A 13952-nucleotide genomic window follows, 5' to 3' on the forward strand; every position below is an offset into this window, starting at 1 on the left:
ATCAGGTAAAAGTGTTTCATTTTAAATTTGATTCAAACTAAACTATGTGGTCTCTTTAGTGCTCAGGCATTCATGTTCACATCATGTGTTGCTACAGTCCAGGGAAGAAGATGCTTCCCTTTTTTTTTGCTTCGGTTTCGGGGGAGAGCGAGAGCGGGATCCTGAAAACACAGACTGGGGGTGGGGGTGCAGTTGTACTTGTACTAAAAGTTATGAGAAAGAGCTCCAGTGTCCGCATCTTAACACACTCTAATACATGGGCTCGCAAAATCTTTGGTTGATTAGACAACTTTTAATATATTTTTTTGCTGAAGATGTTTTCTTTCAGTTAGAACTCGCTCATCAGAGATACAGGAGCTGCCTCAGCAGCCTGCCACACTAGACCCCTCAATCCAAGCCTCATCTACGCTGCAGGCCCCGCCCCTATCGCTGCTGGGCCACATGTTACATTTGGCCGAGACCAACACATATACATAGAACTAGGCCAGGTTTAATATAGAACACATATAGTAGATAGGTGTCCCTACTTAACCTCTCCATCTGTTTGGGATCTTTGGCCTGAAATACATTGAAGACCCCTGATCTAATGCACAATGACAGCATGCAGTCTTCTCTGATAGTTGTGGATGAGGCTCTTACAGGTCCTCGAAATTCTTGGGCTGGTTTGTATGAACTGCACGTTTGAGATCTTCCCCAAGTGGCTCAGTGACAGTGAGATCAGGAGACTGAGGTTTCCACTCCAGACCCTTCCCTTTATTCCGTCGTGTTCACAGACGGGTCGACTTGGTCTTGTGTTCTGGATCGCTCTCACATTGGAAAGTCCGAGTGCGTCTCATACCCAGCGTGGGGGCTGGGCTGATGGCTGCAAACTGTGCTCCTCAAAGGTGCTGCTGGGCCGTGTCCCAAATCCGCAATCAAGTTTAGTTTTCAGCCGTTATCTATATGTTGGTGTGATAATTTGCATGTAGACTACAAAGAAGGAGTTACGTGTAATTTCTCAGGGAGATTTTGTGACAACGCGGCAGCATCTTTCAATCATGCTCAATCCTCCTAGGAGAGAAATACCTCAAACTGCATCCAGTTCACTTGAAATTCCCTTCATAACTTTTCATTCTAACTAGACTGCTGATAATGACAAACAAATACAGTCTTACGTTCACTGACATTTTATGTACCAAACGATTCATAATATTAACCGACTGCTGATCTAATCATTGGCTGCAGCCCTAAAGCTAAATGGCCGCCAGTAATTTAGTCAACAATGGAAAAAGAAACTTATATGGAGGCGACACTTGGGTTCGCTGCAACAGGCATGAAGGAGCCCATGAAGCGTGACTGTAAAAGCAGATGTTAAAATTTATTCATAACTTTGAGTGCAGGTTTTACAATCATTCTGAGATCCTGCTCACACTCGGATTTGAACAGTATCTCGGGGGATCGGATGGCACAAGTGCAGCTTGGTATTTATCAAAGCCAGCACTATTAAAGTAAACATACAAAAAAAAAGTCAGACTTTCTTTATGCTCGAAACAAACAAAACAAAAACGGTTCGGTTAAACAACGCATTTCGCAACGTATGACAAAAAATCTCAAGTGCAGTTCTCAGAATCAGAGCGGGTCTTGATCTTACACTCGTGATCCGATCGCCCGAGACTCTTTCAAACCAGAGTGGAAACGGGGCTCAGGTGTGTCAGAGAAGAAGCTTGCCCGCCACTTCGTGCAGCGTCCCTCCTGCGCTCGGCGCTGTGTGTGTTTGGCGTGACGCCTGTAGCGTTTCACCACAAAACAAACGAGTAATCAGTGGAAAGCCATCAAGCAACATGACAAATGAAACGCAACAAAACAAAACAAAACAATCCAACAACACTGTGGTGTATCCGCACTGAACAGATCTCCTGCTTCAACGTAGCACTTCAGAGTCCCTGATTTGGATTAGCTGAACGAGCGGGGTGACGGACGCGTCCCCAAAGGGAGTAGAGGGAATTTTAACAGAGCATGTGGCGCAGTCAACTTTCAGAAGAACTTTAATTTAATCTAAGATTAAATTTACTTTGTTTAAATCGCATTTAGACCAGTGACACAGAACATGAAGTGCAGCCTTAGAGTTTAAAACCTTTTAGAGTTGATCTGGTTAAATCTGATATCTTATAAATTTGTGAGATAAGATGTAAACCGTGTTTGGTTCTTAAGCTCCCTGTTCAGTAGATACAACAAACACTCCACTTTCACACTCTTCAAGGAAACACTGTGGCGTTCTAAGAAATATCCTGTCAGCTCCACGCAGACGGTTAGATGACGATGAGATCAATGCCGTTCTCTGTAGGTAAGACAAAGCTTAAACTGGGCAAACAGCTACGTCTGCACATACTGAGATTAAGCTAATCGCACAATTTAAGATCACTAATTAGCACATTTTAACTTTGTTGGTATTTAATACACACAAAACCGTTGAACCCACAATGGGAATGAAAATGCTCACGGCTACATAATGATCGTAGCCACAAGAAAACTCTCGTACTTTCCTTTAGAACGACATTAGAGGAACTGGCAGACATATTTTGTTTTTCCCGTCTTTACGCTAAGCAGATGCAAACATTACATTTACCAAACAGACGTGAACGGCATCAATCTGCTCACCCATCCAACCCGCAGTGGACTTGTATTTCTGAAAATGTAATGTCACACACTTTCTTTAAGTGTTCTCATTTACGTAGAAACAACAATCGACTTCTTTCACAAACTTTTAACATAGAAAAGTTTTTGGGAAACAGAAAGTATTGCACGGCGTATTAAAGAAAAAGAAAAAAAAAAGGAAGCATGAAACAAAAATACGTGTTAATTTTTCTGCTACAATTCTGTACAGATTTATATGGTTAGAAGTTCAGTCTGTCGAGTTGTGTATATACACTGGCTATAAGAAAACCTAGTAATACTAAGGAGGCGTTTGACAATGCAGAGTCTGAGTCGGTGCTGCAGATGTTACTATGAACCTTTAAGACGTGGAGGATGTGGACAAACAACGGGACCTCCTTCTGATCCTGCTTTGCAGACGCTCAATAACATTCGTGTACATAAACACGTGGATGTATATATGACCACAGTTATATGAGCACACATACAGATTCTCTCCAGAGGCACTCCCTATAGTTCAATTAGGTGGTGTTAGTTGACAAAAAAAATATCTTCAATCCATCTAACTATCAGAATCATCTATGTGATTAAAAATAGCCATCCTTTGTAAACTCCCGGAAGACGTCTTAAAAAGCGGCAAGTTGTCCTTTTAAAAAAAAAAAAAGCTTTCCTTTGTTTTTTTGTTGTTTGGTTTGGGAGTTGAGTCAGCGTCCATGTCCCTCTGTCCAGAGTCAAAATCTGCATCACTGTCCATACTTCTGTCCGTCCAACTTTGCAACAAAGTCCAAGCTTCTCTTTTTTTCCCCTCCTCCCTTGATCTGTTGCTCTTTCACAGAGTCTGTCAAGATTAGGAGAAGTGCAACTCGGGACCTCTCCTAGCGGCTCCAAATTAAAACAAAACAAAAGAGAGAAAACCAAAACGGTTTGCTTAATAGGAAGTCTGCAGCGGGGTCAAAGGTCATATCTTCTCGTCAGTCATCTCCAGGAACTGGGCGTACACGTCTCTGGAGCACTCCCCTTTCTGGTTAAACAGAAACTTGTAGTAGCTGCCGTCAGCACAAATGGCTGCAAGGTGGAAGGAGAGACAGAGAAAAAGAATGAGTCAGCAAATGAAGAGTAGACCTGCCTCAAAAGGAACTATTTACACCTTCTGTGTCTGAGGCCACATCCATCATCACTTCACTGAAACAATATGTGAGAAAACCAGAAGAGCTAGAAACATCCGATTAGTGAGCTCATAATTTACTGGCACTTCCAGGTGTCAAGAGTGACTGGAACGCAATTTGTATGTGACACATAAAATTGTTTTCACCTTAAGTGACTCTTACCAACTTCAGTCGTTAATTTATCAACAAATAAACAACAGCTGGTTTTCCTTCTCGGATGCATGCTACTATCAGAGTCACATGGGGTCGATCCTACGCTGTAACCTGAAAGAACTTCTCCAGAAATGTAAGTACGCGCCTACAGACACGTACACCAGCCTCTAACACGCCGGATGTCTTCTCTCTGTCGTGTGTCGCAGTGATTTCAGTGAATAAGTAACTGTTGAACCCTTGTGGTACAATACAGCTCAATACATTTGTGGTTTCTTACTTGGTCCAGCACTGACATTCATCTCCATACCCCTTCTTCAGTCGATATAAATTGGAAGGTTAAGTACTTCGCTCGCTAGTGTGCGTGATCTCAGACTGGCTGCCCCTCAATCAGTCACTGCATTGTCCATCAACTAAATGTCAAATACCACAGTGAGGACAGATGCCAGATTAACATCTAAAACATTTTCTTGAATGGAACGTGGTCTACCCACACTACGTTTACAACCCTCTGCTGCTCTCGGCTATGGTGTAGGGTGTTCGTCCGATCGAACTCCCTGACCCAGACCCGTTCATCTTAACCAACGGGACCAAACTAACGGAGAACTTTTAAGTTTTAGATTTGTTGCTGTTGCTTAAAACATGTAAACATCCTGGCATACAGCTGCCATACCTCATGTCACTGTCAAACAAACCACATTACAACACAACCACTGAAAACTGCTAAAGTACTAGTCTGAACCTAGGGTTATTTCTGTAACCACCAACAATGGCCAAAGAAGAATGTGACATGTAATTCTTAATGTGTTTATATACAAGTGATGAAGGAAGGAGTTAAATAACACTGGCCACAGTGAATCTGTTCACTTAGTCTGAGGCACAGCTGCAGGGAAAGTAGAACAAAAAAAGATGGGGAGAAGTTACACTGAGTGAGACGGAGACAGAAAGCCTGAGAGACAGTGCTGTGTAACCCTACAACAGTCTTAATAATATCATGTAACACAACGCATCCCTTTTCTTTTATTCTAAAACTGACAGCAATGAGTGGCATTTTATCTTTCCTGGTTTTAAACTTGTAAGGATTATAAACCTCCTTCAGATCCCTTCCTGTTTAGATAAATGATGAAATTCTGAAGTGCTGGAAGCATTTTTTATGATGTGTAATGTAACCATAACAAGAAGCAAAGTGTGGTTTTACTGCCATCATGAGTCTCATTTGACTGCGTCTCGCTGGAACCAGTGACACTGACATGTGTCCCAGAAACCTCTGAACCTACCTATGACGGCGTTGGGCTCCGTTCCAAAGGCACACACACAGGGAGAACCTGAGGGGACCTGGAACTTGGAGAAGCTCCACTTCGAGCTGAAGTATTTGGGAAGAAAACTGGCTGATGCCAAGCTGCAGAGAGAAAGACACACGACCAGTTTTTATGTTTATCTTTGTCCCACCACTGGAGTGTAAGATTGCAGCAAGAACACCACATCACGTGAAAGGAAAAAAAATAAATAAAAAAATAAAATCACATTCGGCTGGGCCTGACCTTGACTGCTTGTTCCTTTTGGGGTCTTCTGCGGCAAAGATGTGCACTGTGCCGTGGTCACTGGACACGCAAATGAGGGACGCATCCTGGTTAAAGTTGATGCTGAAGAAGACAGAAGATAAAGAGTGATGAGAACGAGAAAACTACAAGATTCACTGAGGTCACATCAACACAGGGACACAATATAAAGAATGAGCATGACTAGAACACAGGTGCCTTCTGACTGGTGTCTCAATGAACTTTCCCTACAGGCCACGATGTACTGAAGATAGGGCTGGGTTTTTCAAAACAATCTGGGTTTGAAAGATCCGATATCGATTCTTAAAATCCTCACATCCCTTTTCCTGCTTCCTCTTGTTAGAAACCTTGCTGAGGTCTTGCACGACAAATCTCGAGAGACCACTCAACAGGATTAGCTCACTTCTTTATATCAGTCTCAATTCAGGCAATCAGTAGTGATACCCACACCTACTTGAAAATATTGCTGACTCATCATATAATCGTGCAATTTTTGGGCCACTTGTGGTAATTTAACCTTTATGACTCATGGAAATTGTGAACACTTAAGTTAGATGATAACTTTATAAAGACTTTTTGTTGTAGTTACATTTCTTCACCCACACTCTCATAGTGACTCTGCAAGAAAATGATCTGACATACTGTACATCTTGCGGTTTAGTGAAGTGGAGACAGTAAAAGCAGCACTTAGGCAGTAATCTGACCGTGCAGAGGTCTAATGTGAGAAATGAATACTGCTGCTGCAATATGCCTTTCGATATACAGTATGTGTGAGAAGGGAGGTGGAAACACAGAGCAAAGTTGCAGAGAAGTTTGGAGAAGGTGTAAGCAGCGCAAACAGCTAGAGTCAAGCAGAAGCACATCTCTAGTTGTCGCGTATGAACAAAAGGATGGAGCTGTCGCTGCGCTATAAAAGTAAAGACATGAAAAGTAATATAGCCAAATAGTCACCAGTAAATATTAGCTGTCTGCGAGCCTCTTCTTAGCTCCTGTATGAGCTGGCCTGCAGAGGTGTCGAAAATTCTAATTAAAGTCCCCTGTGGAAACAGATTAATCACAAGTCAGCGAGGACAGAAACAAACAACACAACAACTGAAGAAGATCAGGAGTAGAGATCGACCGAGAAGGATTTATTAGGACTGGTACTGATTTTTTTTTCTTTTTTTAAACATCATGTGCAGCCAATTTTTCTGAACCGATATTTGGAGCCGATACTGCTCATGATAATGATAACAAATGTTACAAGTTTAAGTTTATTTAACCAAAAACATAAAGATTTATTGAACTCAAAGAATATTTAATGCCCTTATGCGTACAAAATAAACAGATAAAAAAAGGCTAAGCACAAGGATTTTCCAGCTTCCAGCTGCATATACTCTACAAGTATCCAGATCCAGTTTCTCCAGCAGCTCAGGGGCTGCCTATGGATGCGTTTGTCTGTAAATCTTGCCGGGATAATTAAAATATGTATATGTATCGGCGAACGCACCAGTGTACCGGCTGATGCCGATACGAGTAAAAAAACGCAAATATTGAAACAAAATGTATCGGTCGATCTCTAATTAGAAGTGGAACCGCACTCCACAGCCCTTGGTTTACGTACTTTCTCGGATGCTGTGGCTATTCTTGTGCCCTGAAGGTTGAGAGCGATGCAGCACAGCGCCCCTTCGTGAGCGGGGATGTCAACTGGGGGCTTCTCTGTGTTGGCCAGGTCCACTATTTGAACATGGCCCGAATGAGTCCCGGGGAACGCCAGCAGAGAGTTGTTGCTATTGGGACACAGCACACACAGGCCTGAGGAGGGCGAGGAGAAAAACGGTACAAAGAGTTTACTGAAAGGGGAACCATAACAACGAATTTCTTAATCAATCAAAGAGAATGTATTCTGATGAAAACAAATGACTGTACTGACCTTTGGGGTTGTAGCAGGTCTCAAACACATGCAGTTGATGGGGATTGTGGGTGAAGGTGAAGACTTTGATCATCGAGTCCAGGACTACAACAATCCTGAGAACAAGGCCAACGCACAAGTTTAAGTTTAAACTAGATGTCATAAAAATCTCCTCAAGCCACATTTACAAGGCAGTAATGGTCTACTGATGTGACACTTTCTGCAATAAAATCAGATGACAGGTCAATTCTAGTGATACTTTACGAGAGGGCGAAGTATGTCTCTACACGACATTTATTTAGCGTCGATACATTATTAACTACATTCCACCCAGGACATTGACAGAAGCCAGTTCACATCAGCTTTTTATGGGGCACTTTTACCTGTCACGCCGAAGCTTCACCGCTTTGACTTCTGTGGAGAACTCAATCTCAATGACCGTCTTCTTCTTTAGATCATCCCAGATCATCACTAGAGCAAAATCACAAACATGAAAGGAAGAAAGAAAATTAGGATAATAACGCAAGAAGCGTAATGTACAACTTTTCCCGAGATGACATATACAATACAAAATCTCATTTTCAAATTAGCCATTAGCAGTATGACAGTGTGATGGAGACCCAGCAGGGACAATATGGGGAGGAACTCTGTGACAAAGATCAAAACAGATGGCTGAATTAACTAATTACGGCTTTGCTAAAATTGGAACTTGCCCATTATGAACTGCTGAGCATCCTAACAAGAGGATCAGTAGACACTGTGTGTGTCCCAAGTCTAAAAGGTGCTGACTAAAAGTCCATGGAGAAAGACTGAACAGCCTCCCACAGGACAATCCACTGTCATAACAACACCACTGTTAAAAACAGGACAAATCTTACTTCTTAGAGCTGAAAATAAAAAATATCTGACTTAACTCAATAAAGCTAAATTCAGTGCTATTAAAAAAAAAAAAGAAAAAAAGGACAAATTTCCAAGTTTATTTTTTTTTTGGCCCAGTTCACAGTTAAAGAAAATGTATCTATGTTGTTTATGCCACCCCCTGCCAATAAACAAGGGCACAATGAACAACAATAGTCAAATGTTACTTCTTTTTCCCGTGCCAATTTGTACGTGCAATAGGACAACACCAACATCCCACTGAAAAACCATAGCAACAATCTTAGCAACAAAGGCTCTGGACAGGAGAGCTATTTGTGGGCATGTGTAAACAATTTAAAGTGAGTTGGATGGGGTGATTAAGATCAAAGCAGGCTGATTGCAGCGTGTTTCTTTCTTTTATACTTGTATATATGTTTTACCTATGTTCATCTTAAGTTTTGCACCTTTGATCTGTATAATTTAAGAAACCATATTCCCTCTAACAGTGGCCGGGGAAATTTCCCAGTTTGGGTTCAAAAAAAGCATCTGTCCATCCATCCATCTGTCCATCCATCTGTCCATCCATCTGTCCATCCATCCATCCATCCATCCATCCATCCATCCATCCATCCATCCATCCATCCGTCCATCAAATTAATAGCTGGGTCTCTTATAATGGCCATGGTTGTAGTTTCCACTATCAAATAAAGGCTGTCTTCAAATACAGGCCAGGTCAGAGAAAAAATAACTGTATATTTCATTCAGTGTGGATGTGCTAGTGTGTGTTAATGTCTCAGAAGATACAGTGCCAACAGATGGCAGTAAATACATTTGAAGGGCCACACAAACCAAACTTTTCAGCGTAGCGGCAAGAAAATTTCATGTGAACTTCAAGAAGAATGTTTTTAAAATATGCAGAGCAAAACACAGGAGAGGAAGCTGCGAAACGCTTTAATGTTGACCGGCGAAGAATAACATACCAGGCATGGCCATTAAAGCTGCCATAAATTTTCTCATGTGTTTACAGAACCGATATGTGTGTTTTATTAAATATACAGTACAGCAAATATACAGTACATACCGGTATGCAACAAAGGGAATTAGAAATAAACCCCTCACTCTGATAAAAGCCTGCCTCCAATAACGGCTGGGCCCAGCCACTACTAAAGAAAATACAGTAGGTTTTTCTTCAAATGTAGCATAGATATTGACAGATTTGTAAGAAAATGTGCCAAAGAAATGGAAACCAAGTAACCACCAGTTTGCATATATTGGGATTTGAAGAGGCAGAGGGCAAAAAGTACTGAGCAGTTGAAAGAGCTCCAGCCTAAGCTCAAATTAAGGTTTCCACCAGTGTTCTGCAAAAAAGGCAGCTCATCAGGCCAGAGCTAAGGACCCTGCACACATAAAAAACTAGAAAGAAACTCCATGATTTGTCTTGTATTATTTATCCTCTCTGTATATACTGTCATGTTTAATACTTTATCCTTCCCACCTGTTCTAATTACTACAAGCTTATATTACCTAGCTAGTAAACAGCCTTTGTTACACTTATGTGTACATAATGTGGAGGAGAAGGGGCAAAGTCCAGAGAACCTTAGGCAGTCATTTCACACAGGCAATAAACTACATGAAAAGACATTTGTAGCTCCACAGTGTCAATCCTGCCAAATCTCAGGTCAACAAGGTATAGATGACAGTGTTGGAAAGCACCTACACGCTATCATTTGTCAAGCAGTGGTCTGTAATAAGTCCAGCTGACAATACTGCTCATTCTGGGGGAATAAAAGGAATAAAGAAAAAAAAAATGCTACTACTGTAGGCAAAACTTACCTTTATTAGTTGGGTACTTGGGTTTCTTCCCTCCTCCTACTAGTGCCAGATAGTTACACCTAAACAGCATCTCCACATGGCCAACCCCACCCTCCAGGAACTCTGAAAGTCAAAGTAGATATGTTATTTATTGGCAGAAAGAAAGAAAGAAAGACAGCTCTTGCGTGCTTCTAATCCCCAACTGCTTATTCATGTCATCTTCTGCACGACAGCAATCAAGAAACACAAGGTGAGACTGGTCACCCTCGGTGTGCAGCAAATATAACGTCAGCAGGCGAGCACTGCTGCGTACTGTAAAGACTGTCCCAGCTGCACATTGTTTGGCGGAGAAAAGAAAGGCCACACTCGGCCCTGTGGACAATGCTCGGGCAATTGCTGATCTACAGCGGTTAAATTTGTTGAGTTTAGAGAAGTAACTTTGGAGGAGGTCATGTGCTGAGTCATATTTGCAGTTGTCTTTGGGGGAAACTTCCTCATACAACCCTCCTTATATAAGAAAATGGATTGAAGTTGCAAAAGTGTGTTCCTGGGAACGGCAGAAGTTGCTTATTTCAATTCTTTTTCAGCAGTCACAAGCCAGCTAGCTTTGAACGAGGACCCAAAATTAGATGTTAATCAGAATATGGAAAACTTTCATTACTCCAGTTTGTGATGTTAATTTGAAACCATTTTCCTTATTAAATAGTCTAAAATATATTTTTAAAAAATCTATAAAGATTTTTTGTCATTCATTCCTATTTGATGTTTTCATTTACACAAAAATAACCAATTTTATAATACAGTAACACTTTTCCTGTTCCTCCAGACTGATTTGTGGACATGACATTAAACCTAAATTGTTATCAACAACCAGTAAAAAACACACATGCCTTAGGTTTAGATCCTCCAACGTTACATTCAGATAAGCTCTGGACCATTTCAGTTCATACAGGAAGAAGCAGGAAGGAGCTTAACATATTATTTTCACGAAACTTAAACTACACCAGGGTAACTCTCTAATTGTATTTGTGAATTGCTCATTAATGTCACTTCTCTCACCATAGAAGAACCCAACGGGTGCCTTAAGCACAGTTACATATGACTTGTTACAGATAGGTAACCTCCTGTTACCTGTCCCCCCGCAATTAAATACCACGGATGAGTAAAAATATTTCATCCTTCTCAGTGCATGCAGGCACAGGAAAAAATATAATAATAACAGTAAATAATCTTGAATCTTGAAAGTAGGAGTGAGCCAATAAAGAGCGCACACCGTATAAGGACAAACATCCCACAATGAAAAATAAATTACTCTTTGCTGTCCAGTTATGAATGTTGACATAATTAGTTACCTTGTTTCTCCTTCTCTTTGAGAGGATCTGTGTTGTACACACGAAATCCATTTTCCATCCCACAGGCAAAGCATCCTGGAGAGTGACAAGAATCAAACGACACATATTAAAACTGGAGTAACCACTAACACGTCTCTCTCACACCAGCATTCTTCGCAAATATCTTTCCAGTTATCAATCATGTCAATATTTACTGTAAAGAGAACGCTAGCGGGGGTGGGGGGGCGGAAGAGGTCAGTGAAGTGGTTCAGTAGATAAATCTGACGGTTGCTGACACCGAGCGGGGAACAAATGATTAACCTCTGCTGGAATTCACGTAAAACGGAGCCACTGCGATGTTAATGCCAGGGATCTTCGGGGGTCACATGAGGCGTTGGATCTCTTTTGCAGTGACCCATTACTTTTTGGGAGAACAGTTTTCCAGCAGTCATTTTAAGAAATCGTTCATAATTTAGATTCAGACCAAGTGTCCAAGGAAAATACTTTATATATACGGCCTGTGCAAATTTACGTGGGTGGGGAGCGAATAAAGTCTTTCTGCGTAACGTGCAATGGGCGTTTAACAACACATTTGTTTCTCTTATTTCTGAAAAAGGCAAATGCTGTGGTGGACGTAGCTGACATAAAATAAACCAAATAACGCGGCCTAATAATAACGGTCTGCCGTCAACTGAGAGAGGCTAGCTATTAGCAGTAGACTAGCCTACTGTCCGATGGAAATCCACCTACCATTAGCATGTATGCTAAGCTCGTCTACATACATAGGTTCACATCCTTCATCTTTGGGAATACTTCGACGCTAACCCAGTATTTGTTTCTTACTTGGCAGTCCTCGTCTTGTCCACCTATTAGCGTGTTAGCTGACATACGTGTTGGCTGAAAACACAAATAAAGCTAGCTACGGTTTTCGGCTGACGTCCGACGGGCTAGCTATGGCTAACATTAACTTAATACACAGTACTTCCAAGGTAATGTTTATAGACTAGCAGACAGAGCAGCACCGCCGTGAGATCATTTCAAGCCCAACAAACGGGAAACTATTGTTGTTAAACAGTGTTACAGTTATTTTTTTTTCTTTGGAAGTCGTCGGTTCACGGTAGCTTAGCATCTACGACGCAAATTCCATTTGGGAAGAAAAAAAAAAACACGACGCCTCTTACCATGATCCTGGTTAAATCCAGCATAAAGGAGACCATTCCCGTGTGGATTAGAGGGTAGTAAATTCATTATTATGAGAAAACAACCGAATGCCAAACAATATTAACAAGATAATCCAACAGCTGCTGCTAACCGGCCACCATTCCTCCTGAGTCTGCTGGGGCAGAAACAAGGAAAACAACAGAGGCTGGTTCCTACCCGCGGAGAGCTGTCACCAGCCAAGATCAAAGGGGCTTTTCAATGGACTTCGTTAATGTATTCGAGAAGTTAACTCCGAAGTAATTTAATTATGTCAATTAATATTTTTACTTTGAATTAAACGCATCTCAACAAATCAGGAACTGATTAAATTAGGGTTTTAATGAGCCACGATTAAGCTAACCTCAATCAATAATTTGATTACTTTTTAACGTTACATGACTAAATCATATTTCCTCCTTGTACTCGCATCTGGCGCCAGTCTTACTGTTGCTAAATGAACTGAGAATCTGGGTTGTGAGAAATTTGAATACAAAAAGATGTGGAAAGTATTGACAGAGCTCAAGGCGGCTAGTGACGTGACATCCTCCAACCACTCACAAATATACGCTCATATATAGTCAGTTAGCGGAAGTACTTATCACGACCCCGTCTGAAATCGTGGTATACTGCCCCAGTGGCCTAATGGATAAGGCACTGGCCTCCTAAGCCAGGGATTGTGGGTTCGAGTCCCATCTGGGGTGTATTCTTTTGTATTGGTTTATGGATGTGATAATTACACGTAGCCATCAAATGTCCGACAGTGAAAACCAACTACATCAAAGTGTGTAATGGTATCATTATCGAATGATTTGCAATATCGCATATTTCCTCGCATATTAAATACTTCATTAGTAAACAATTGTTTTAAATTGTACTAGTTATACATTAATTGAGTATGAATTAAACATTGCAGAACCATCAGTTTATCTTGACTGCCAAAGTAACTATATGCACACATATGTAATAATCATTAATTAACAGAATTTGGAGATTTCTTATTTTACAGTAGAGGGCGTTGTAGAGCGCATATTTCCAGTCTTCCTGCTTAGAAAGCTGCAATAAATTATTAATTTGGAAAATGATTACTCCAGAACACACATAGTAGAAAGTTATTTTTGTGATCTGGAAAAAAAGGTTTAAAAGAGCGACTCAAATTGTAACTTTTAAGTAATGTAAATATTTTAGCAGGAAATGCCCATTCCTGGTTGCTACAAATGATTAACAGATCCCATCAGGTTACAAGCTCTGGCATATGGACCTCAGATAGGTCTTATGGGCTCATGCACAAAACTGCATCAATACTTTTAACCATTTTCTAATAACTTCAATGAGTGATTTATTACATTAACAAATG

The 13952-nt window shown here is 41.0% G+C and overlaps 1 protein-coding gene and 1 non-coding gene across 2 annotated transcripts; one reads left to right on the plus strand and one right to left on the minus strand.

The window, feature by feature from the left end:
* Positions 1 to 1336: 1336 nt before the first annotated feature.
* wdr45b (WD repeat domain 45B) lies at positions 1337 to 13120 on the minus strand. Its single transcript, XM_047608580.1, has 10 exons — positions 12580 to 13120; positions 11420 to 11494; positions 10089 to 10190; positions 7781 to 7868; positions 7419 to 7513; positions 7110 to 7300; positions 6458 to 6543; positions 5489 to 5590; positions 5225 to 5346; positions 1337 to 3696 (listed from the first exon to the last, which is right to left on the minus strand). Exons 1-10 carry the CDS (start codon positions 12644 to 12646, stop codon positions 3590 to 3592), a joined length of 1035 nt encoding a protein of 344 aa, XP_047464536.1. The 5' UTR covers positions 12647 to 13120; the 3' UTR covers positions 1337 to 3589.
* Positions 13121 to 13226: 106 nt separating this feature from the next.
* Positions 13227 to 13299, plus strand: trnar-ccu. Its single transcript has one exon. It is a non-coding gene; the product is annotated as a tRNA-Arg (tRNA).
* Positions 13300 to 13952: the final 653 nt, after the last annotated feature.

This window comes from Mugil cephalus, chromosome 16 (genome assembly GCF_022458985.1).
Source record: "Mugil cephalus isolate CIBA_MC_2020 chromosome 16, CIBA_Mcephalus_1.1, whole genome shotgun sequence".
Taxonomy (NCBI): domain Eukaryota; kingdom Metazoa; phylum Chordata; class Actinopteri; order Mugiliformes; family Mugilidae; genus Mugil; species Mugil cephalus.